Below are 25,590 nucleotides of genomic sequence, written 5' to 3'. Positions count from 1 at the left end.
AAACACCAAAAAATGCTCATCAACACGAAACAGTTTACAGTGAAGTTCTGGTAGGTCATGTTTGTTTGGTCAAGTGTTGCGCTTTGTTCGAGTAGGGAGCTGTTCATGTACCAAGGTTCCACTGTACTTTGTTACTGGGTTCAATATAGCCCTCTCCAGGTATGCAATATGAGGTGCGCAGGTGGTAGTATAGAAACTGGAACCTGAGACAGCCAGTGTATGAATCATGGTGAATGTTTTATTCTTAATGATACCTGCCTCGGTGGGGAAACAGCCAAAGAATTAAAGAAAATAAAAGTCAGTATTTTGATATATAATGATAACAGTAAAAGTGCACTTACTGGCTTGGGTAGTCTATTTTTGAAGAATTCATATTTCTGCTTGTAATCTCTAGAATATGGTATGGCTTTGCCTGCAATGGCGGGATTGAGCAATCGTGGATCTTCCCATGTTGTTGTGCGGTTCTCTATGTATAAAAAAATCAAATTGTAAATTTCATATATTGTACTATCATATAATAATATATATGTCAAGAAAGGCTACTCTTTGTATGTAAATTTAACAACAAAGTTTCTTCATTTAGAAAACAAAAGAAAATTTTGAATTCACTGCTGTGCAACACTTATAGTCAGGTTAAATATTTATCTCTTATCATAAATGGGGTATACTGAATGCATTTTCTTTCGTATTTTACTCAAGCACTTTTTAACTTGCATATACATACTTAGAAGCTTAAAGATTCTTTTGTATCATTAAATGCTTTATTTATACTCAATGTGCACATTATGCTAATTTTCGAGAGTACAATGGCTTCACTTCCTGTCATATATATTCAAAAAAGTATTTTTACTGTTCATGATCTGTAGCCTTATTAGTACTAAATATTGCTAACTAAATCAGTATACCTTTCCTTATACTCTTGCCTGTCTACTTTGAAGAGTTATGAGAGTAGTCTCTGGCAGGTCCTTAGCAGATGGTGGATTGAACCTACATTACTAAAGCTGAATGATCTCCACAGATGTAATGCTCTACATAAAATATAAACACTTTTGCTTCCTTTTACTTAATTATAAAGTATCTTCACAAAGCACATATACATGCACATACATAACTTAATTTCTAATTCCTTTACATAGAGTGCTACACCCATTCAATGCAAGTAGTGGTGGAGGCTCAATCCTGTATCTCTCATGACAAAACAGACATGACCTTGCTCAGAAAAGATAAGATAAGATTTTCTTCGGATTTTTAACCCTGGAGGGTTAGCCACCCAGGATAACTCGAGAAAGTCAGTGCATCATCGAGAAATGTCTAACTTATTTCCATTGGGGTCCTCAATCTTGTCCCCCAGGATGAGACCCACACCAGTCGACTAACACCCAGGTACCTATTTGCTGCTAGGTGAACATGACAACAGGTGTAAGGAAACACGATGAAATGTGTCCGCCCCGCCGAGAATCGAACCTGGGCCCTCCACGTGTGAAGCGAGAGCTTTAGCCATCAGGCCACTGGGGCTAATGGCTAATGGCTGATGGCCACTGGGATAAATGTACACATTTACCCCATGCACATACTGAGATAGACTGATAAATGTAGAGTATTGTATCTAATAGCAAACAGTAAGAAGCTGAAAATACTTTGCACTTACTATGATCAATGAAGAATATACGGCCATCAGTGTGTACTCTCTGTTCCCAACCTTCAGGTAGTGGTCCCAGCTCATCTTCATGTCTCCAGTTGTTTGTGTGACGTTGGTTAGGAGGAGAACTTGGCATGCCTGATCGGGGATCTATCCATGTTGTTTGTTTGTTGATGTGATCTGTGAGACAGAGATATTAACTGAAATAATCAGGATGATTATATAAGTAACAGTACTCTCAGTGGTAGGTATATGGTAACCAACCTGAGAGAAACTAAAGTTCTTTAATTTTTTTTATAATACTGGCCATTGCCCACCAAGGTAGAGTGATCCAAAGACGAAAATACATTCTTTCAAAAAGAGAATGAACATCACCATTACAATGGCCCTCCAAACTACAACATCCCAACCTATCCTTCAGAGAGCTGGCACTGTATTTCCTACCTCATAAGCTTACAGCATTAAGATTTTCTTAGTCGATACTGTACTAATAATAGTAGCTGTATGGGGAATATTATTTGACAATAATATTAATGGCAGGGGTTTGTTAGTTTTTTTTTTATTTATTATCACACCGGCCGATTCCCACCAAGGCAGGGTGGCCCGAAAAAGAAAAACTTTCACCATCATTCAATCCATCACTGTCTTGCCAGAAGGGTGCTTTACACTACAGTTTTTAAACTGCAACATTAACACCCCTCCTTCAGAGTGCAGGCACTGTACTTCCCATCTCCAGGACTCAAATCCGGCCTGCCGGTTTCCCTGAATCCCTTCATAAATGTTACTTTGCTTACACTCCAACAGCACGTCAAGTATTAAAAACCATTTGTCTCCATTCACTCCTATCAAACACGCTCACGCATGCCTGCTGGAAGTCCAAGCCCCTCGCACACAAAACCTCCTTTACCCCCTCCCTCCAACCCTTCCTAGGCCGACCCCTACCCCGCCTTCCTTCCACTACAGACTGATACACTCTTGAAGTCATTCTGTTTCGCTCCATTCTCTCTACATGTCCGAACCACCTCAACAACCCTTCCTCAGCCCTCTGGACAACAGTTTTGGTAATCCCGCACCTCCTCCTAACTTCCAAACTACGAATTCTCTGCATTATATTCACACCACACATTGCCCTCAGACATGACATCTCCACTGCCTCCAGCCTTCTCCTCGCTGCAACATTCATCACCCACGCTTCACACCCATATAAGAGCATTGGTAAAACTATACTCTCATACATTCCCCTCTTTGCCTCCAAGGACAAAGTTCTTTGTCTCCACAGACTCCTAAGTGCACCACTCACTCTTTTTCCCTCATCAATTCTATGATTCACCTCATCTTTCATAGACAACTTCTCTTCAGAATCTCCCAAGAGCACAGTGTCATCAGCAAAGAGCAGCTGTGACAACTCCCACTTTGTGTGTGATTCTTTATCTTTTAACTCCACGCCTCTTGCCAAGACCCTCGCATTTACTTCTCTTACAACCCCATCTATAAATATATTAAACAACCACGGTGACATCACACATCCTTGTCTAAGGCCTACTTTTACTGGGAAAAAATTTCCCTCTTTCCTACATACTCTAACTTGAGCCTCACTATCCTCGTAAAAACTCTTCACTGCTTTCAGTAACCTACCTCCTACACCATACACTTGCAACATCTGTTAGTTGTGTAGTTAAATCTTCACTGGTTATGATTTCTACTTAATTAGAGAAGAGTTATTGTTCCAATCATAATAAAACTATAAATTAAAACTACAAAACTGTTGCTTCAATCATAAAAAGTTACAGGCAAGGCCACAGTGTAATTTTCAGATAAATCAGAAGTTATATTGACTATCATATTAGATGCTTCCTGTTATGTATCTGAGACAGTAAGAGTTACAAGTGTGGTGATGCTGAATACACAACTATAGAAACAAATGTAGAGGTATGAGTGTGTTTTAATTAGAGAAATGTATGTAGATGAAAACAAAAGAAAGCTGCAAGAAAGGGAAAATGTTTAGTATACAGCTGTATGTGGAAAGTATATGGGAGACCCTTAGACATGTATGGTGAATGTTTAGGAAGTTTTTGAGACAAGTGAAAGAATCAACATTTTATGAAACTTTAATGTAAAAATTTTGATAATAGGTAATAAAAAGTGTATTGAAGAAAAAAATAAATAGGAACACAAGATATGATAATACACAGCAAGGTGAAGAGTGCCAGTAGTTGAAAGAAATATGAATGCAAATATTGTCAATTTGTAACAGCAATGTAAAGGATGTGGAATAGATGTTGAGTGAATTTAGGAACACCTGTCAGAATCTGCAGCAGAGATTTAAGGTACGTACTGTACAAGGAAGGTAGCTGCAGGAAAGAGGATTGTATCACATGAGGCATTAAACCCATGTGAATCATTCAGAACAAGGAATAGTAGAGGATCGATCCTGTCCTCAAATCATGGCTGGAAATCTTGAGCAGTCAAGTTGTTGGTGATGAAAGGACAGAAGGGAATTGATTAATGTAAAGACAAGGTGTGGTGATATAGGGTAAAATATTGGTGCAAAGGGCTTTTGTAACTGGAGAGAAACACAAGGAAAATAGACAGTGGAAAAAGAGAGGAAGTTAGAGAGAGGTAAAGGAGAGCTCGGGAAGAAGCAAAGAAATGAAGAAATTAGGCTCGGTCAGCACAGTCCCCAACCTGCTAATAATAATAATAGTGATTTAACACAGGTCACTGATGTTAATGTCACTCTTGAGTAAAATGCATTATGGACAAACCATCACATGCATTAAAGAGCAAGAATAACATTTAAGATTTTTACCTTTGCATCATGAACATATTAAAACCATCAAGTCACCTAATACTCCTCTAATTCCACTTAAACTTAGCATAACTCACCAATAAAGAAGACGCGACCATTTGGAGCCACTTGACTAGTCCAGCCGCGAGGCAGAGTCTCATCTACTCCAGTAGGAGTCGGGGTTTGAGGCTAAAACATTATTAAGAACATTACTTTTGGTTATTACTATATTCATAGGGAAAGCATAAAACCTGAAGGGTTCATACAACACCTGGGGAATGAGAAGTAATCTGAATTGATCTGAGAAAGGAGAGGGTAGCTCTAATTCTTTGGATCAAGAACCCTTCAGCATCAAGGCACCCTTTCCCACACTGAGGGTGTAACTGGTTGATAATTACTAGGGAACTAGTAATGATAAATAAAATACATTATTAATTCATGCTGTGGTTCAGCATACCAAATACAGTGCTGCATTTACATTATAAAATATTGATATTCATCATTATAACAATAACAATACCCATCAATAAAATAAACAACAATAATACTAATATTGCTACTAATAATAATAATAAAAATGTATTTGCTGAGAAGACTGAGGATAAAACAGAGAAGGAACATATACATGTGTACAACTAAGCACATATAAAAGAATTAAGACACCTGGGAAAATAAAGCTTGTCTTAAGCGAGGACGGTGATGGGAAAGAATAGCTAGATCCCCCTTGCACGTCTTGCAACCCCTTGACCAAGCCACCGACTTCTTCCTGTTTTTACTCATTTGTTGATATGTTGAGTTAATTGGATTTGGCTTAATAGAGTTGACTGCCAATGGCTCTGAATTTAACCTCCATTCTTGCTCCTCCTCCTCCTCTTCTTCACCAGGGTGATGACGGTGCTGGCTGGCTAGAGGAAGAGCAAGATGTTGACTTCCAGACTGGGTAGAATGTTGGTGTCTAATGGTTGATGGGACCAAAAGGTACCGGTGTGTTGATGCCACGTCCTGCTGTGGGCCAACAGACTCTGCATCCTCGTCTGTGCTCTCTCCACCTAATGAAAGCACAAACCATTCATCTTCACTACCACTGATACGCACATGCCTGATTTCACTGGTGTTTATGTTGCTTGTGGTATGATACTGAATGAGACTATTAGGACCTGAGCTTTCCTGCCAATGCTCTCTATTATCTGAGTTACTGATGGCAGACCTGGCAGCTCGACGCTGATTACGACGCAGTCGCCTTCTAGCTTCACGTCTTTGATTTCTTGCCGCCTCCTCATGATCAGCAAATATACTTCTAACTTCGGGATCAGGAAAAACAGCTTCAGTAAACATTGGTTTTTCCGAAGAAAAGTTTACAATAACTATTTCCATATTCTGCATCTTGTTTTTCTTGGTCTTTCACTTTTTTCATAAAATTATTGAAGCTCAGAACAATGAAGGAATTGCTTGAGGTAACTAAAGGAACATTCTACAACTGTGCTAGTTATTGGTAAGGTCAGAAAAATGTGAACAAGTTAAGATAAATGGAACACATGTCATTGGCACAAGTGAACTAAAGAACTAAAAAACTGCACTTTTAATAAATTGCTAAAATATAAGTCTCGTATTTTCAAGAGTCAATATTCTCACTGCACTTAAAAGTTGAGTACGTTAGTTGCAATGCCGAAGAATATCATATACATTGAGAACGTGTCAATAATTTGGATGGTGGAGGTTCCTGTTATGTTCTCATGACAAGCCCATGAAGAACTGTGGCTGGCGTGAGGGAGTGACGTCAGCATGGTAGGAAGCCAAGTAACTGCTCACGTGTGTAACCTCATGTCTGGACCATGCATCATTCATACACTTCCTCATTTGCCATGTGACATTAGGAGGAGAGGAGGGAGGGAGAGAGAAATAGAGGAGGGAAAGTGGAAAAGAGGAGGGAGGAGGAAAGGAGAAGAGGGAAGAAGAAGAGAGGGAGGAGGAGGAGGAAGAGAGGAAGAGAGGAAGAGGAAAGAGAGGACATGAAGAAGAGGAATAAAGAGGAAAATGAAATGAGGAAGGAAGGAAGAGGGGAGAGAAGAAGGAGGAAGAGAGGAGGGAGAATAAGGAAAGTGTAGATTATGTATGTTGCAACAAATAACTTTTATGGTTTTGGTTGGACACAGAAAATTTCCAATAATCATGAGCTCATACACACTGCAATCTATTCAAAACTATAATACAGTACACAGGTATCTCTTGCAGTAAATTTTATATATATATATATATATATATATATATATATATATATATATATATATATATATATATATATATTTTTTTTTTTTTCAACAAGTCGGCCGTCTCCCACCGAGGCCGGGTGACCCCCCCCCCCAAAAAAAAAAAAAAAGAAAGAAAATCCCCAAAAAGAAAATACTTTCATCATCATTCAACACTTTCACCACACTCGCACATTATCACTGTTTTTGCAGAGGTGCTCAGAATACAACAGTCTAGAAGCATACACATATAAAGATACACAACATATCCCTCCAAACTGCCAATATCCCAAACCCCTCCTTTAAAGTGCAGGCATTGTACTTCCCATTTCCAGGACTCAAGTCCGACTATATGAAAATAACCGGTTTCCCTGAATCCCTTCACTAAATATTACCCTGCTCACACTCCAACAGATCGTCAGGTCCCAAGTACCATTCGTCTCCATTCACTCCTATCTAACACGCTCACGCACGCTTGCTGGAAGTCCAAGCCCCTTGCCCACAAAACCTCCTTTACCCCCTCTTTCCAACCCTTTCGAGGACGACCCCTACCCCTCTTTCCTTCCCCTATAGATTTATATGCTTTCCATGTCATTCTACTTTGATCCATTCTCTCCAAATGACCAAACCACCTCAACAACCCCTCTTCTGCCCTCTGACTAATGCTTTTATTAACTCCACACCTTCTCCTAATTTCCACACTCCGAATTTTCTGCATAACATTTACACCACACATTGCCCTTAGACAGGACATCTCCACTGCCTCCAACCGTCTTCTCACTGCTACATTTACCACCCAAGCTTCACATCCATATAAGAGTGTTGGTACTACTATACTTTCATACATTCCATTCTTTGCCTCCATAGATAACATTTTTTGACTCCACATATACCTCAACGCACCACTCACCTTTTTTCCCTCATCAATTCTATGATTAACCTCATACTTCATAAATCCATCCACCGACACGTCAACTCCCAAGTATCTGAAAACATTCACTTCTTCCATACTCCTCCTCCCCAATTTGATATCCAATTTTTCTTTATCTAAATCATTTGATACCCTCATCACCTTACTCTTTTCTATGTTCACTTTCAACTTTCTACCTTTACACACATTCCCAAACTCATCCACTAACCTTTGCAATTTTTCTTTAGAATCTCCCATAAGCACAGTATCATCAGCAAAAAGTAACTGTGTCAATTCCCATTTTGAATTTGATTCCCCAAAATTTAATCCCACCCGTCTCCCGAACACCCTAGCATTTACTTCCTTTACAACCCCATCTATAAATATATTAAACAACCATGGTGACATTACACATCCCTGTCTAAGACCTACTTTTACCGGGAAGTAGTCTCCCTCTCTTCTACACACCCTAACCTGAGCCTCACTATCCTCATAAAAACTCTTTACAGCATTTAACAACTTACCACCTATTCCATATACTTGCAACATCTGCCACATTGCTCTTCTATCCACTCTATCATATGCCTTTTCTAAATCCATAAATGCAATAAAAATTTCCCTACCTTTATCTAAATACTGTTCACATATATGCTTCAATGTAAACACTTGATCTACACATCCCCTACCCACTCTGAAGCCTCCTTGCTCATCCGCAATTCTACATTCTGTCTTGCCTCTAATTCTTTCAATTATAACCCTACCGTATACTTTTCCTGGTATACTCAGTAAACTTATTCCTCTATAATTTTTACAATCTCTTTTGTCCCCTTTTCCTTTATATAAAGGGACTATACATGCTCTTCAGTGGGACAGCCGATTTGTTGAAAGAAGAAGAATTTTACTACGTATCAGGATAGTTGCTCAATGGAAAACAATCATTTCGTGACAAGGACCTATTCATTTACACACAGTGCAAGACGTGCTTAAAACATTAATACTGAGCCTGGAGATTTTCGTAACTCTATTTAAATTCCAATTGTTCATTCAGTGATTATGTGTGAGTGGGGTGAAAGTGTTGAATGATGATGAAAGTATTTTCTTTTTGGGGATTTTCTTTCTTTTTGGGTCACCCTGCCTCGGTGGGAGACGGCCGACTTGTTGAAAAAAAAAAAAATGGGAAAGCTAACTTTATCACTTAATGTAACATCAGATAAGGAATGTATTACTCTCAGATTCTCCTAAATAACTTGTAATCTTGGAAATAAGGTTAATGTTAAGGGAGTCAAGTGACTTCAGTTACTAAGATTACTACTAATAGAAAGCATTCTGACCTGTTGCTTAATAAAATTAGCCATTTCCAAGACCATTGGAAAGAGCAGTAAGCACTACTTGGGTTGCTTTATTTACAGAATTCTTGAAAACAACAGCATAGTGTTGGGTCTTATTATCAGTTAACAAAATAACTTGCAAAGTCACTCCTTGTGTTTCTACATTGAGAAAACTCCACAAAAAATTATTCTGGTTCCCTTTTAACACTGATCCAGATGAAGCTGAACCAGAGCATAAAGCATCAACCAAACACACTGAGACCAAAGACAGTATCATTGTTAAAATTAATAAATTCATACCTGTCAGCTTGACATTAGTACTACAGGTATACTGTGCATATAAAACTGCCTAAACATAGATCTATGTCCATGTGCAGGGGGCTCCAAACATAGATCTACGTTTTTTTTTTACATGATTTCAAATGGGGAAAATCAAGGTCGGAGCGCTACGCACGTGAACGTAGATCTACGTTTGGGCAGTTTAAGGGTTAAAAGCTGAAGCACAGCAAGTGATAAGAAGCAGTGTGCACAAGTGCATACCTTGGGTGCATTATTGGTGACACTAGAGTTGTTGATGATTGTGGTAGGGGTTGCAGGGGAAGTTGCTGTAGAGGATGATTGTTGCACCCCCGTGTTTTGTGACTCCTGAATCTGTTAAGATAAGCTGTAGTCAAGCATAGGCACAACACCATCTCAGCTCATCTATCAGATGATCACAATACAAAGGAGTGTGATAAAGATGCTAAAAGTGAGTTTAGTACAGGAAAGAGATTACCAAAGTTTTATATCTGAAATTCTGGACTAATTATAGTTATGGTGCAGGTGCTAGATAGCTCAGGCACTAGTTAGGAAATTTATAGATAAATCACTGGATATGGAAAAGTAGTATGTATAGTAATTTGAAAGTATAATTTAAACAATGTAAGTAATGCACAGACATTAAAATATTGCTCTAACTTACCAACCTATCAAAATCTGTAATGGCTTCTTCCCACCTGAACTTCCTTTCCTTTAGAGGTTACCACCTGAAGAATCTTCTTTGAACATTTCATCTACTTATTACTTTCATACTTGAATTTCCTACAACTGCAGGTGAAGAATTCTACATTTGGTCTTTGCTACTAGTTAAGAATAATTGCTAGTTGCTTGCAGAGGATTTAGAAGAATGAAAACTGTTGAGTAATCACACACAATGAAGGAAAACAGGAGAGGAGGAGGTAAGCAAAAATGATAATGCTCAAATTTATACACTAGGATACAAAATATCAAAAGCATGGGAAAGTAAAAAAGAAATTAGAGTCCAAAATTATTAAGAAGTACTATGAAGTGAATGTAGGAATATTATTGATCCCAGAGAGATTTCCATTACTCGCACATTTATTTTTAAATTTTTTTTTCATTTAACCCTTTCAGGGTCTCTGTCCCATAGATCTATGGTTTTGAAGCCAGGGTTCAAGCTGTAGATCTATGCCATGAGCTCAGCTCACTCAGATAAACTGTGAGCGGTAAATTTAGGCCTAGATATGAGAGAATACATCTGTGTGGTAAGTGTGCACCACATAAAACAAATCCTGCATAATGAGAGAAAAAAAATTACGACTAATTTTGGATTAAAACAGTGACTTTACGGTGTTTCTTTGTGTTTTTTACAGTTGTATTCACAATTTCTTGGTCTCAGTTGACAGAATAGAAGATATATTACAGAGGTGATTTTGATTGGTTTTAAATATTGAAAATGACTTGAAACTGAGCTCAAAGTAGTGGAAATGTTCAATTTTTGCTGATGTTCAAGAGGAAACATATGTCACGTGTCTAATACGTGTCAGCTGGTGGGTCTAATATATGTTCACGAATGTGGTGATATTATTTATACAAGTATTACATTATTGCATAACAGTAAATCTTCCACTTTTTGGTGTGAATAAAAATTCATTATGTGAATAAAAAATCAAAATGGAATTCATTTGTAAAGCCTGAAAACGTAACTAATGAACAAACGAAATGTTAGTTTAGTGCTAGGAATGCCTGCATTGTTTATTCTGGATCCTATTTTGAAATTGGAATATTTTGAACTTTGTGTTAAATTGGCCAAATTACCAATTTCCAATCACTTTATTGGATAGTTGAAATAGTTGACTGGATGATTTCTTGTGCTCAATCGATAAAACAGAAGTATTACTAGCGAAATAGCAAAGAATTCAGTTGACTGGAATAATGTAATTGGCCTAAACTGGGAGTCAAAGTTGGCAAAATCACCGATGCGTAAATATCGCTGACACATCAAAATTCGCGAGAGAGTAATTTCATCAATTTCCCATCAAATTTCATAATTTTTGTTTTACTACCTTTAGAAAAAGATTCTCTACCATTTAATAAGAAAAAATAACAATTTTTTTTTTTTAAATTCTTCAACCCTGGCTGTCACTCTGAGATTTGGCCTCTGGACCCTCAAAGGGTTAAAATAAATTTGAATCAACAAATTATATTTTGCATAAAAAAAATAATGATTACTAAAATGACTGTAACACTATTAATTACAGTTTTGTTAGAAGAGGTACATTCAATGGCAAAATCATTCTAAAATTAAATTTTTGTTTCTACAAATGAATTATAAATTTTTAACTATATTTTTGCACATTGTTAAAATTATTTTACAATTTTACTTATCCATAGTCAGGAATAAAGTAAAAATTAGAGTAATTGGTGTTTTTATTAAAAAAAGAGGCACTGGTTAAATTGCAAGGTGTCCCAGAAGACTGAACCCAAACAGTATTGTGGCACTGAGGGATAAATTTATACCATCATTCAAAGCAGTAAGGAGTTTTCATGAGGAGAGTAAAGGTCAAGTTAGGGTATACGGGACAGAAGGGGACCATTTTCCAGTAAAAATAAGCCTTAGACAGGGATGTGTGAAATAATTTAAAGTACAGTGGAACCTCGGTATGCGACCTTAATTCATTTCAGAAGGCTGTTCGAGTGCCGCTCCGTTTAAGTATCGAACAAGTTCTTCCCAACCAATTTTCTGTTTGGTTGGCTGTTATCACTAATCTTCATAGGCCCCATGGTGTCTTGTTTATAAAAATACAGTGGACCCCCGGTTTACGATATTATTTCATTCCAGAAGTATGTTCAGGTGCCATTACTGAACGAATTTGTTCCCATAAGGAATATTGTGAATTAGATTAGTCCATTTCAGACCCCCAAACACACACGTACAAACGCACTTACATAAATACACTTACATAATTGGTCGCATTGGGAGCTGATCGTAAAGCGGGGGTCCACTGTAATACAAAAAAACACCAAAAATGCGAAGAAACATGAAATAGTTTACAGCAAAGTTCTGGAAGGTCGTATTTGTTTGGTCGAGTGCTGAGCTTTGTTTGAGTATGGAGCTGGTCGTATACCAAGGATCCACTGTATTTACAGATGAGGTTGTATAAAAAGTAAATGCTAGGGTGTAGGGAAGAGGTGTAGGAGTAAAAGATAACGAATCTGATACCAAGTGGGAGTTGCTGCAGATACTTTCTGCCAATGACACAGTTCTTTTGGGAGATTTTAAAGAGAAGCTACAAAGGTTGGTGGTCGAGTTTGTGAAAGTACGTAAAAGAAGGAAATTAAAAATAAACAGAGAAAAGAGCAAAGTGATTAAAGTAAATAAAAGATCAGGTAATGAAAAATTAGATTCAGTTTGGAAGGAGGAATTATGGAGGAAGTGACTGTATTTAGATATATTTGAGAATTTACGTGTCAACAAACAGATCCATGAAAGACTAAGGTGAACCACAGAATGGTCAGAGGAAAGAAAGGTGGGTTGAGGGTTGAAGCACCTGTGGAGAGAGAGAAGTTTACCTATGGAGGCTAAGAGATATGTATCAGAGTACAGAACTACCAAATCTGTTACACAGATGTGAGGCACGAACTTTAAATGTTGCTGCAAGGAGGAGCCTGCAGGCAGTCGAGATGTCATGTTTGAGAGCAATATGTAGTCTGAATATTATGCAACAAATTCAGAGTATAAACTAGGAGACAGTACTCACCTATTTGTATCCACCTACTGCAGGTTGCAGGGGTCAAGTCTTAGCTCCTGGCTCCACCTCTCAACTTGTTATATTCACTCCCTCATAGCCTCAAGGATCCTATTATACCTGCTCTTAAAACTGTATATGGAGTATGGAAGTGGAATGACTTCATCAAACTCATTCCACTTCCTAACCACCCTGAGACTGAAGAAATACTTCCTGATATCCCTGAGGTCACCCGTGTTATTAACTTCCAGCCATACCCCTAAAAACCTGTTTTCTGCCTCTTAAATGACCTATCCTTGTCTACCCTATCAATTTATATAAGTATTTTGTATGTTGTCATCATGTCTTCCCAGGTTTGTCTGTCCTCTGATGTCATTAGATTTAATTTCACTGGCCTTTCCTTGTCACTCATACTGTGTGTGTTAAACCCAACTTACTCTGAGTTACACGTTCCTCATTTTCCACCAAAAAAGCAATCAGTTATATGATACAGCTCCTGTTGACTTTCCCTTTTCACACTATTCTATGTACAAATCAATTCTGTAGTATGAACTAAATATATCTACAAGCATTACAAAGCTTTTATTTGTTCTTGTTATAAACTAACCAATTTATCAGGATGGATTTTTAGTGGCCATTGACCAGACTAGAGTTAAAGATTGATGGGGATGATGCAGTCCAAAGGTCATTTGAATTATGATGTTCGTTCACTTCTAGCAAGAGAGCATTTGAATGAATGATAATAAATGTGTTTCCTTCTTTGGGTCAACCTATCTTGGTGGAACACACCTAATATGGAAGGAAAAATGGGCACTAATGAATTTTTAAGGCTGAGACATTTCATGGCTTTGATGATGACCAATCACTGACCAAAATCAGAATTAAAAGAACATGGAGGAGAGAATACACATATTCCAATCCTATTTTTACTTAAAATTCTAACTTATCAAATAATTTAGTATATACATCTTAAGTGCCTGCACAAAGTGCTTGAAGAGGACATACAGATCGCCTTCTAGTTAGTAAATATTAATGTGCTCTGTAACAGTAGTTGTTATCATTAATGGGATATGTTAATGAACAGAAACACCTGATCCCAATGAGTTTGAGAGAATGGTCCCATAAGTAATGTGGTAGATACAGCCAGAGTAATAATTCATCTACTCAAAAGAACAAAACATCCAGATATATTTAAAAATCAATGATTATTTACATTTGACTACATTTAGCTACATACCACTGAAAATACCAGCACTAAAATCTAAGCACTAAGCTCACAACTTTGGCCTAATAGATATGGGTGTTACGAAGCTCATTTATTTACCATAGCTCTGCTCAAAACATTAATCATCAGTTCTTAAAGCTCTATATCACACTATATATCTAGGAATTACATAAGTTAAGAAGCTACTCTATACTGTCTGCTGCTTGGTGCACGTCTCACCTCTTCGGAGACCACTTCATCAAAGCGAGGCTGTGCCTCTTCCTCCTGGCTTTGTCCCTCTTCCCCATTCTCCTCATCTTCCTCCCCCTCTTCCTCCTGGTCCTCCTCCTCCTCATCATCATCATCATCCATCTCCTCCTCCCCCTGTTCCTGTTCGCGGTCACTGAGTGATTCCTACAGTGATCCCCAACAGAGCAGTCATGTAAACATGCAACAAACACATGCACAGACCCAGTGGAAAAGAGGTAAATCTGTTAGTCATTACGGGCACCAACAACTACTCAAAATTAAAGTCACATACTAACACCTCTACTTTAACAAAATACAATAACAGTACAAAAGACATCAAACAAAAGACAAAATGGTGAAAATACCAAAATATTAACATGTGAGAACATTAAGAAAATCAGAAACAGTCTATAAGGGACAAAATAAACAAAAGTCTTGCTAGTGATATGATCAGTTTTAAAGATGGCATAAATTTATTGTAGAAAAAAAAAAGGGGGGAGGGAGGGGAAGGCAAAGAGAGGAGGGGCAGTGAGGAGTGGCAGAACTGGAGGTGAGAAGGAGAAAGAGATAGGGAGAAAGAGAAGAGAGGCAGGAGGGAGAAGGGAAAATGGAGGATAGTGTATTTAAAAAAAGGAGTCATTCAGGTCAATTCCCTCCCTGGCACCCCCCCCCCCCCCAAAAAAAAAAAATGTGATTCTGATGTCAACATTTTTATCAGGGTTTTGAGACTACCACAAATTACTGGACAATCAGTTTCCATAAATGAATAAATCTTTAGCCATAGATTTTAAATTCTAAATTTTAAATTCTAAACTCTCTTGGGTTTAATTTGATTACTGAACAGTTTTCCTTCATTAATGAACATCTAAGAGGTCATTTAATTCTGAATAGAATTTTCTTTTTTTTTTTAACACACTGGCCGTCTCCCACTGAGGCAGGGTGACCCAAAAAGAAGAAAAATCCAAGAAAGAAAGACAACAGGATAGAAATAAGTTTGGAAATTCACACTAAATGTGAAAATTGAATTATGAAATTATTTTGCATAGGTGTTTCTAGGACACTGCTATCTATTCTGTACTGCAAATATCTAAACCCAAGCCTATTTTGGATTAAGGTTAATGAATCATGTGTGTTAAATGTCATGCCAAAATTTACAGTGGTTATGAAAATAAACTTTTTTTTTTTTTTAAACAAAATATATTACAGAAAGTAATTCCAGAATGTCTAAACTACTGCAATTATGGAAAGAAATTTTACATTAGTGATAAACAAATAGGGCTGCAATGTGACAAAAATTTTCAGTACGTGGATGGCACATTAGTGCTTGGATTTATTGTTTTTTTTTATTTTATTAACACACTGGCTGATTCCCACCAAGGCAGGGTGGCTCGAAAAAGAAATACTTTCACCATCATTAACTCTATCACTGTCTTGCCAGAAGGGTGCTTTACACTACAGTTTAAACTGCAACATTAACACCCCTCCTTCAGAGTGCAGGCACTGTACTTCCCATCTCCAGGACTCAAGTCCGGCCTGCCGGTTTCCCTGAATCCCTTCATAAATGTTACTTTGCTCACACTCCAACAGCATGTCAAGTATTAAAAACCATTTGTCTCGATTCACTCCTATCAAACACGCTCATGCATGCCCGCTGGAAGTCCAAGCCCCTCGCACACAAAAGCTCCTTTACCCCCTCCCTCCAACCTTTCCTAGGCCGACCCCTACCCCGCCTTCCTTCCACTACAGACTGATACACTCTTGAAGTCACTCTGTTTTGCTCCATTCTCTCTACATGTCCAAACCACCTCAACAACACTTCCTCAGCCCTCTGGACAACAGTTTTGGTAATCCCGCACCTCCTCCTAACTTCCAAACTACGAATTCTCTGCATTATATTCACACCACACATTGCCCTCAGACACGACATCTCCACTGCCTCCAGCCTTCTCCTCGCTGCAACATTCATCACCCATGCTTCACACCCATATAAGAGCATTGGTAAAACTATACTCTCATACATTCCCCTCTTTGTGATGAATGGTTTGAAAAACCGACAAGTTGAAGATTGAGACACTTATGCAGCATATGGGAATCTTTATTCAAGAAACATTTCGCCACACAGTGGCTTCATCAGTCCAATACAAAGAGGAAGGCGTAAGGAGAGGAGAATGAGGTAATCAGTCCCTCAACCTGGAGTCGATGTGTTCAGTCCATCAATCTTTGCCTCCAAGGACAAAGTTCTTTGTCTCCACAGACTCCTAAGTGCACCGCTCACCCTTTTCCCCTCATCAATTCTATGATTCACCTCATCTTTCATAGACCCATCCACTGACACGTCCACTCCCAAATATCTGAATACATTCACCTCCTCCATACTCTCTCCCTCCAATCTGATATCCAATCTTTCATCACCTAATCTTTTCGTAATCCTCATAACCATACTCTTTCCTGTATTCACTTTTAATTTTCTTCTTTTGCATACCCTACCAAATTCATCCACCAATTTCTGCAACTTCTCTTCAGAATCTCCCAAGAGCACAGTGTCATCAGCAAAGAGCAACTGTGACAACTCCCACTTTATGTGTGATTCTTTATCTTTTAACTCCACGCCTCTTGCCAAGACCCTCGCATTTACTTCTCTTACAACCCCATCTATAAATACATTAAACAACCACGGTGACATCACACATCCTTGTCTAAGGCCTACTTTTACTGGGAAATAATCTCTCTCTTTCCTACATACTCTAACTTGAGCCTCACTATCCTCGTAAAAACTCTTCACTGCTTTCAGTAACCTACCTCCTACACCATACACCTGCAACATCTGCCACATTGCCCCCCTATCCACCCTGTCATACGCCTTTTCCAAATCCATAAATGCCACAAAAACCTCTTTAGCCTTATCTAAATACTGTTCACTTATATGTTTCACTGTAAACACCTGGTCCACACACCCCCTTCCTTTCCTAAAGCCTCCTTGTTCATCTGCTATCCTATTCTCCATCTTACTCTTAATTCTTTCAATAATAACTCGACTATACACTTTACCAGGTATACTCAACAGACTTATCCCCCTATAATTTTTGCACTCTCTTTTGTCCCCTTTGCCTTTATACAAAGGAACTATGCATGCTCTCTGCCAATCCCTAGGTACTTTACCCTCTTCCATACATTTATTAAATAATAGCACCAACCACTCCAAAACTATATCCCCACCTGATTTTAACATTTCTATCTTTATCCCATCAATCCCAGCTGCCTTACCCCCTTTCATTTTATCTACTGCCTCACGAACTTCCCCCACACTCACAACTGGCTCTTCCTCACTCCTACAAGATGTTATTCCTCCTTGCCCTATACATGAAATCACAGCTTCCCTATCTTCATCAACATTTAATAATTCCTCAAAATATTCCTTCCATCTTCCCAATACTTCTAACTCTCCATTTAATAACTCTCCTCTCCTTGTTTTAACTGACAAATCCATTTTTCTCTAGGCTTCCTTAACTTGTTAATCTCACTCCAAAACTTTTTCTTATTTTCAACAAAATTTGTTGATAACATCTCACTCACTCTCTCATTTGCTCTCTTTTTACATTGCTTCACCACTCTCTTAACCTCTCTCTTTTTCTCCATATACTCTTACCTCCTTGCATCACTTCTACTTTGTAAAAACTTCTCATATGCTAACTTTTTCTCCCTTACTACTCTCTTTACATCATCATTCCACCAATCGCTCCTCTTCCCTCCCGCACTCACTTTCCTGTAACCACAAACTTCTGCTGAACACTCTAACACTACATTTTTAAACCTACCCCATACATCTTTGACCCCATTGCCTATGCTCTCATTAGCCCATCTATCCTCCAATAGCTGTTTATATCTTACTCTAACTGCCTCCTCTTTTAGTTTATAAACCTTCACCTCTCTCTTCCCTGATGCTTCTATTCTCCTTGTATCCCATCTACCTTTTACTCTCAGTGTAGCTACAACTAAAAAGTGATCTGATATATCTGTGGCCCCTCTATAAACATGTACATCCTGAAGTCTACTCAACAGTCTTTTATCTACCAATACATAATCCAGCAAACTACTGTCATTTCGCCCTACACCATATCTTGTATACTTATTTATCCTCTTTTTCTTAAAATATGTATTACCTATAACTAAACCCCTTTCTATACAAAGTTCAATCAAAGGGTTCCCATTATCATTTACACCTGGCACCCCAATCTTACCTACCACACCTTCTCTAAAAGTTTCTCCTACTTTAGCATTCAGGTCCCCTACCACAATTACTCTCTCACTTGGTTCAAAGGTTCCTATACATTCACTTAACATCTCCCAAAATCTCTCTCTCTCCTCTACATTCCTCTCTTCTCCAGGTGCATACACGCTTATTATCACCCACTTTTCGCATCCGACCTTTACTTTAATCCACATAATCCTTGAATTTACACATTCATATTCTCTTTTCTCCTTCCATAACTGATCCTTCAACATTACTGCTACCCCTTCCTTAGCTCTAACTCTCTCAGATACTCCAGATTTAATCCCATTTATTTCCCCCACCGAAACTCCCCTACTCCCTTCAGCTTTATTTCGCTTAGGGCCAGGACATCCAACTTCTTTTCATTCATAACATCAGCAATCATCTGTTTCTTGTCATCCGCACTACATCCACGCACATTCAAGCATCCCAGTTTTATAAAGTTTTTCTTCATCTCTTTTTTAGTAAATGTCTACAGGAGAAGGGGTTACTAGCCCATCGCTCCCGGCATTTTAGTCGCCTCATACGACACGCATGGCTTACAGAGGAAAGATTCTTTTCCACTTCCCCATGGACAATAGAAGAAATAAAGAAGAACAAGGGCTATTTAGAAAAAAGAGAAATATCTAGATGTATGTATATATATATGCATGTGCGTGTCTGTGAAGTGTGACCAAAGTGTAAGTAGGAGTAGCAAGATATTTCTGTTATCTAGCGTGTTTATGGTATCTGAGAAAAATACATAAAAAAACTGTGAAGCCTCAAATACATTACAACTTTGGAACACTCTATTGGGGTCTAATTTGATAATTTATTGAGCAGCTTTTGTTTACTACAGTGCCTTTTATCAGTTATTTATTTCTGTATAGAACTACAAGGAGAGATTTACACAATAAATTTTGAAAATACAGACATGAGAATAATCAGTGATGTATATACAGTGAGGATGTTGCAGTTTGAAGGGTCCATCTGAACCATGATATAAGTGCCCTTCTGGCAACACAGTGATTGAATGAGTGACAGTGAAAGTGTTATCGTCTATGTCAGGTCACCCTACCACGGTGAAAGACAGTCAGTGTGCTAAAAAAAAATAATACAGCAAAATATTTACTGACAAATATTTCTTTCTCCATGCCTACAACTGAGAACAAGTTGTATGAGTAGTGTGTCAGTTTCATACTGAAATTTACAATGGTACTGTAATGTCAAAAGGAAAATTTTGAAAATAAAAAGATACAATCATTTAGACTGTAAAGACATTTTATATTTAAAATAACCAAACAATGTTAATACACAGTAAACTTGTTCAAGCAAAAAACAAATTGAAGGTCCCCTCTTTATCTCTGGACTTAGAAAGAGATATCAGGCCAGCATAATGTAAATTACCTTCCTTAAGGAAGAAGATAAATGTAGTCCCAAGTCACAAAAAAAGGACCTGAGTGATGAACAACTACAAACCAGTATCACTGCTGTCAGTCATGAATAACATTCTAGAGACAATAATTTCTAAACTAAAGTGGACCCCCGGATATTGTAGTCATTGAATTTTGTAATATTCGGTAATCATAACGTTTTTTCGTCAAAATATTGGCTTGGTAATCGTCATTTACCTCGGAAATAGTCATTCGTCCCAAAAGCGTCGTACATGCGGCCCCGAGCTGCCCCACACACCATCCACAGCCCGTTTGCCAGTGTTTATGAGCGAGTGACTGTCACCCACGCATTCATACAATACATTTCGTAATATTCCATTTTTTTTTTGTGCTTGCAACTGCTAAATAAGCCACCATGGGCCCGAAGAAAGCTTCTAGTGCCAGCCCTTTGGTAAAGAAGGTGAGAAACACTATAGAATTCAAGAAAGACATCATTGCAAAATATGAATGTGGAGTATGTGTGGCAGAGCATGCCAGGTTATGTAAGAAACCCTACACAGCCATCACTTCTATCGTGGCCAAGCAAAAGGAAATCAAGGAAGCTGTTGTTGCAAAAGGTGCAAATATGCTCACAAAACAGAGATCGCAAATACAGTGGTACCTCAAGTTTTGAACAGCTCCCAACTCATACAATTATGTAAGTGTATTTTTTTAAGTGTTTTTCTAAGTGCATTTTTGGGGGGTCTGAAACGGACTAATCTAATTTACATTATTCTTTATGAGAACAAATTTGTTTGGTATCGGCACTCGAACAGCCTTCTGGAACGAATTAAGTTCGTAACTCGAGGTACCACCATACTCAAAGATATGGAGACTTTGTTGTTGGTGTGGATCAACCAAAAACAGTTAGCAGGAAATAGTGTCATGCAGTCGATCATTTGCAAAAAAGGCAAGGCAGTTGCAAGATGATCTTGTAAAGAAAATGCCTGGAGCTAGTGCTGATATTAGTGAATTTAAGGCCAGCAAAGGTTGGTTTGAGAGATTTAAGAAGCATAGTGGAATACACAGTGTGGTAAGGCATGGCAAGGTTGCAAGTTCTGATAAATATGTGGCTGAAAAATATGTTCAGCAATTCAAGATGTACATAGAGGCTGAACAATTCAAACCCCAACAAGTGTTCAATTGTGACAAAACAGGCCTCTTTTGGAAGAAAATGCCAAAGAGAACCTACATCACGTAGGAGGAAAAGGCACTCCCAGGACACAAGCCTATGAAAGACAGGCTAACTCTCATTCTCTGTAGTAATGCTAGTGGGGATTTCAAAGTGAAGCCTTTACTGGTGTATCACTCTGAAAACAGCAGTGTGTTCAAGAAAAACAGTGTCACCAATAGTAAATTGTGTGTGATGTGGAAGGCAAACAGTAAGGCATGGGTCATGAGAGAAATTTCCCTTGATTGGTTCAATGAAGTGTTTGGCCCGAGTATGAAGAAATACCTCCTGGAAAATAAATTGGAACTCGAGTGCCTCCTGGTAATGGACAATGCTCTTGCTCATCCTCCAGACTTGGATGACCAAATTGTGGAGGAGTTTTGTTTCATCACAGTGAAGTTCTTGGCCCCTAATACCACTCCTCTCATTAAGCCCATGGACCAGCACATCATTGCAAACTTCAAAAAACTCTACAACAAAGCAATGTTTCAAAGGTGCTTTTACATAACCTCGGACACTGAACTGACCCTAAAAGAGTTCTGGAAAGATGACTTCAGTATCCTCCATTGCAATAACCTTATAGGTAAGGCTTGGGAGGGAGTGACTTCCAGGACTTTGAACTCTGCTTGGAGAAAATTGTGGCCAGAATGTGTCCAATAGACGGATTTTGAAGGGTTTGGGGCTGACCCTGATGAGCCTATGGCAGTTGTGGAAGTATTGTGGCATTGGGGAATTCCATGGGGTTGGATGTGAGTGGCGAGGATGTGGAAGAGTTGGTGGAGGACCACAATGAAGAGCTAACCACTGAAGAGCTGCAAGGCCTTCATCTGCAACAGCAACAGACCATAGCTCAGGAAATTGCTTCAGAGGAGGAGGAAGAGAGATGGAAGAAGGTGCCTTCTTCAGAGATTGAGGACATCTATGCAAAGTGGTGTGAGGTGCAAACATTTATGGATGAACATCACCCTGACAAAGCTGTTGCAAGCCGTGTTGGCAACATGTACAATGACAAAGTTGTGTCTCATTTTAGGGAAATTTTAAAGAAATGCCAGAAACATAGCTCTCTGGACAGATATTTAGTGCCACAGGTGTGCAGTGACTCTCAAGCTGGTCCTAGTGGCATTAAGAAACAAAGAAGGGAAGTAACCCCAGAAAAGAACTTGGTACCTGAAGTCCTTATGGAAGGGGATTCCCCTTCCCAACAATAGTAACTTCTCCATCCTCTTCCCTCCTCCAATCTTCCACACATCAACAAGTCTTCAATAAAGGTAAGTGGCATGTTATTATTGTGTTATTCTTCATGTCTCACTGTTTTCTGTGTAGGTAAAGTAGGTAAATGTATATTTCATGTAAAAAACTTATTTTTTTTTTTAATACTTTTGGGTGTCTGGAACGGATTAATTGGATTTACATTATTTCTTATAGGGAAAATGAATTCGGATATCGTCAAATTCGGTTTTAGTCACACTCTCTGGAATGGATTAATTACGATAACCAGGGGCCCACTGTAATTAGACAATAGATTTGCTAGACTATCACCTACTTCATGAGTAGCAGCAGCAGTCTCTCTCTAACTTGTATAACCACCCAGCAACAATCCCCCTCATCAACTGTTCACTAAGTTCAACCCCTCTATGACAAAAGCCCCTCCTTAAATGTTTATAAGTTCAAGAGGTAGATTTTCCTCTTTCTTCCTCCCACGTGTGTGCACACAGTGCACACATGCATATGCACATTTACACACACACACATGTGCACTTTTTTTCCAACTGAGAAACCTAATTCCTTCTCTCTTCTTATATACTCTACAGTACAGTATTATGAATGACACTTATAAATGAAGTCTAACAAATATGAAATTGAAAAAATAATTGTTAAATGAACGTAAATCTGCAGTTATAAGCAAGTGCGACAAATAACTATCCCTTTTACTATAATTTTCAATGGAATAATAGGATAAGGATTACAAATGATTTGCCTGAAATTTAAAAGACCAGAGAGTCTCTAGATGAGACTCTGTTGGGACCCCCCCCCCCCTGTAATAATAGTGCTTTGCTCTTTTTCACATGAACATGTTATTAGCTCAAGGATACTTTACTGATTTTTTGTTGACATTTTCGTATGATATAGCATGTTATAAAGAAACACTGACTGAACATTTTTTTTCCAATCTGACTGAGAGGTTCAAGATTTATATTTTTATTTATTTTAGGTTACTCTTTCAAAATGCTGTACAGTCATAAACATTATACATTTTGGCATGAAACAAACGAATTATACAACCCGATTATAACTACGTATATACATATTAATGTATGGAAAGATAACTACATCATCTAACAATACAGTAATCCTGAAAAAATATATAGATGCATAAAGTAGTTTACTCTAAATGTATGTCCTTGCTTTGTAGTGATCTCTTCCCATGTCTTCAACATTGTGTGATGAATAAAAATGACACCCTGCTCACATTTCCAGAAAATAAGAGCTGAACATCACACTTAGCAGGAAGTGTTTAAATATAAAAACATGAACCAATATCTACAGTGTTTAAATACGGCAGTGGGGTTAAAAAGCATGTTCAGGAACACGAGTGATGAAAAGGGTGCAGGAGTGACTTGTCATGCATGCCAGTATACATTACTATACAAAACAGTACATCCATACATATATGCTACTTCATGTATAAACTGTATCAATTCACACAGTATACACAATACATATACACATGTACATAAGAAAAATTATGCACACATATGTCAGTCTGGTAAAAGGACATTGCCATCCTCAGCTTGGATCACAAATACTCACCTTTGACAAAGAAAAATTATTCTTTTAAGATTCAATGTGTCTAAAGACACTGCCCTCCATCTCCCCTTGAATAAGCTTTGCCTCCCATGCTACAAGTCCCATCATTCACTCAAGGGGCACAGCAAGTCGTTAGTCGTTATTCTGATAACATTTTGTTCAGTATTGTGCTTTACTAAGTCATGAATATCAACTTATGACTTTTACCAAGTTGTGACTTGATAAAGTTCAACACTGAGCAAAATGTCAGCATCATTTGCCAGCCAAACAAGAAGGCATTATTTTGAATTAGTAGTTAAAACCCTGAAGATGGAATAACAAGGAATTTTTTAACATAAATCTCAATTGTGATGTGATATAATACATTCTTGAGGTCTAAAGTTACACTCTACCAAGATTAAGTCACTATCATTTGATCTGTGCATACAGAAATCATCTAAAATTTTAGATGATTTCTTGTAGATCAAGAAAACTAGTATGAGATGATGGGAGTCATAAAAAATTCTAACACATTTTGTGTAACGTCTCTTCTGCCTCTTTTGTACTGTAATACAGTAAACCTACACTAAAACTTCTGATTTATTTTTTCTCACCTTTTACTTCATCAAATACATTGACCTTTGGTGTAATTTTGGTGGACTCTCATTTGTTTGGAATAATTTGGCCAAGAAACATTTATTTTAAAATTATGATGGCGCACACACTAAATATTAGCAAGTCCAGCTAACCAGTTTCCCTGAATCCCCTCACAAAATATTACCCTGCTCACACTCCAACAGTTCGTCAGGTCCCAAAAACCATTCGTCTCCATTCATTCCTCTAAAACAATCTCTCCTACTTTTGCATTTAGGTCACCCACAATTTGTTTTATTTTGTTCAAAACTCCTTAAACATTCACCCAGGTGCATAAACACGTACTTTTAACTCACCTATCACATCTTATTTTTACTCTAATCAAATTAATTCTGGAATTTAAACACTTATATCACTCCCTCCTTCTTTAGCTCTACTGCTCTAAAATATGCTTAATTTAACCCAATTTACTCTGCTCCACTGAAATTTGCTCTCTTCTTTTAGCTCTGTTTCTCTATTACTATTATCTCTAGCTACCTTTCTTTCTTAACATTAACAATTATGCTTCCTTTGTATCTGTAATAAACCCATCCCCCTTCCTTTGAGCATTTTAGTTACCTTCTATGACTGCTTATGAAGGAAGAATTCTAACCCACTTTCCTATGGAATTGAAAGGGAACACTACAAGGGCAATAACTAGAAAGGAAATTCAGAAGAAAAGTCAGACAAGTGTGTTACACTTACAGTATATGCACATACACTTTCACATGCATTTAATGTATACTGGATGTTAGTTGTTTGTTGCAAGATTTACCTCTCATCCTAGGTGTTGATATTCCAAATACGTATAATGTTAAAAGCTACTTTAACATGACAAGAATAACTAACTAAAATTTAATATTTCAAATTTAAACTTCTTTTAATATTTCCTTAATTATTCTGATTCTTACCTTTGGATGCATGT

The 25,590-nt window shown here is 37.9% G+C and overlaps 1 protein-coding gene across 3 annotated transcripts in view; it reads right to left on the bottom strand.

Moving 5' to 3' along the window:
• Nedd4 (E3 ubiquitin-protein ligase Nedd4) overlaps positions 1–25,590 on the bottom strand; it is a 101,805-nt gene that overhangs the window by 33,484 nt on the left and 42,731 nt on the right. The window contains exons 9-13 of one of the 3 annotated variants that reach the window (XM_053778057.2): positions 14,384–14,557; positions 9,452–9,562; positions 4,526–4,616; positions 1,649–1,819; positions 342–466 (exon numbers count right to left, since the gene is read on the bottom strand). In XM_053778057.2, the coding sequence (XP_053634032.2) occupies positions 342–466; positions 1,649–1,819; positions 4,526–4,616; positions 9,452–9,562; positions 14,384–14,557 (672 nt within the window). Of the gene's footprint in view, positions 1–341; positions 467–1,648; positions 1,820–4,525; positions 4,617–5,090; positions 5,944–9,451; positions 9,563–14,383; positions 14,558–25,590 lie in introns of those variants that run through there. The other 2 variants (XM_053778058.2, XM_053778059.2) reach the window with 2 other exon arrangements.

The sequence above is a fragment of the Cherax quadricarinatus genome, chromosome 22 (genome assembly GCF_038502225.1).
Source record: "Cherax quadricarinatus isolate ZL_2023a chromosome 22, ASM3850222v1, whole genome shotgun sequence".
Classification (NCBI taxonomy): domain Eukaryota; kingdom Metazoa; phylum Arthropoda; class Malacostraca; order Decapoda; family Parastacidae; genus Cherax; species Cherax quadricarinatus.
The sequence above is the reverse complement of the archived record's forward strand: the minus strand, read 5'-3'. Positions and strand labels throughout refer to the sequence as shown.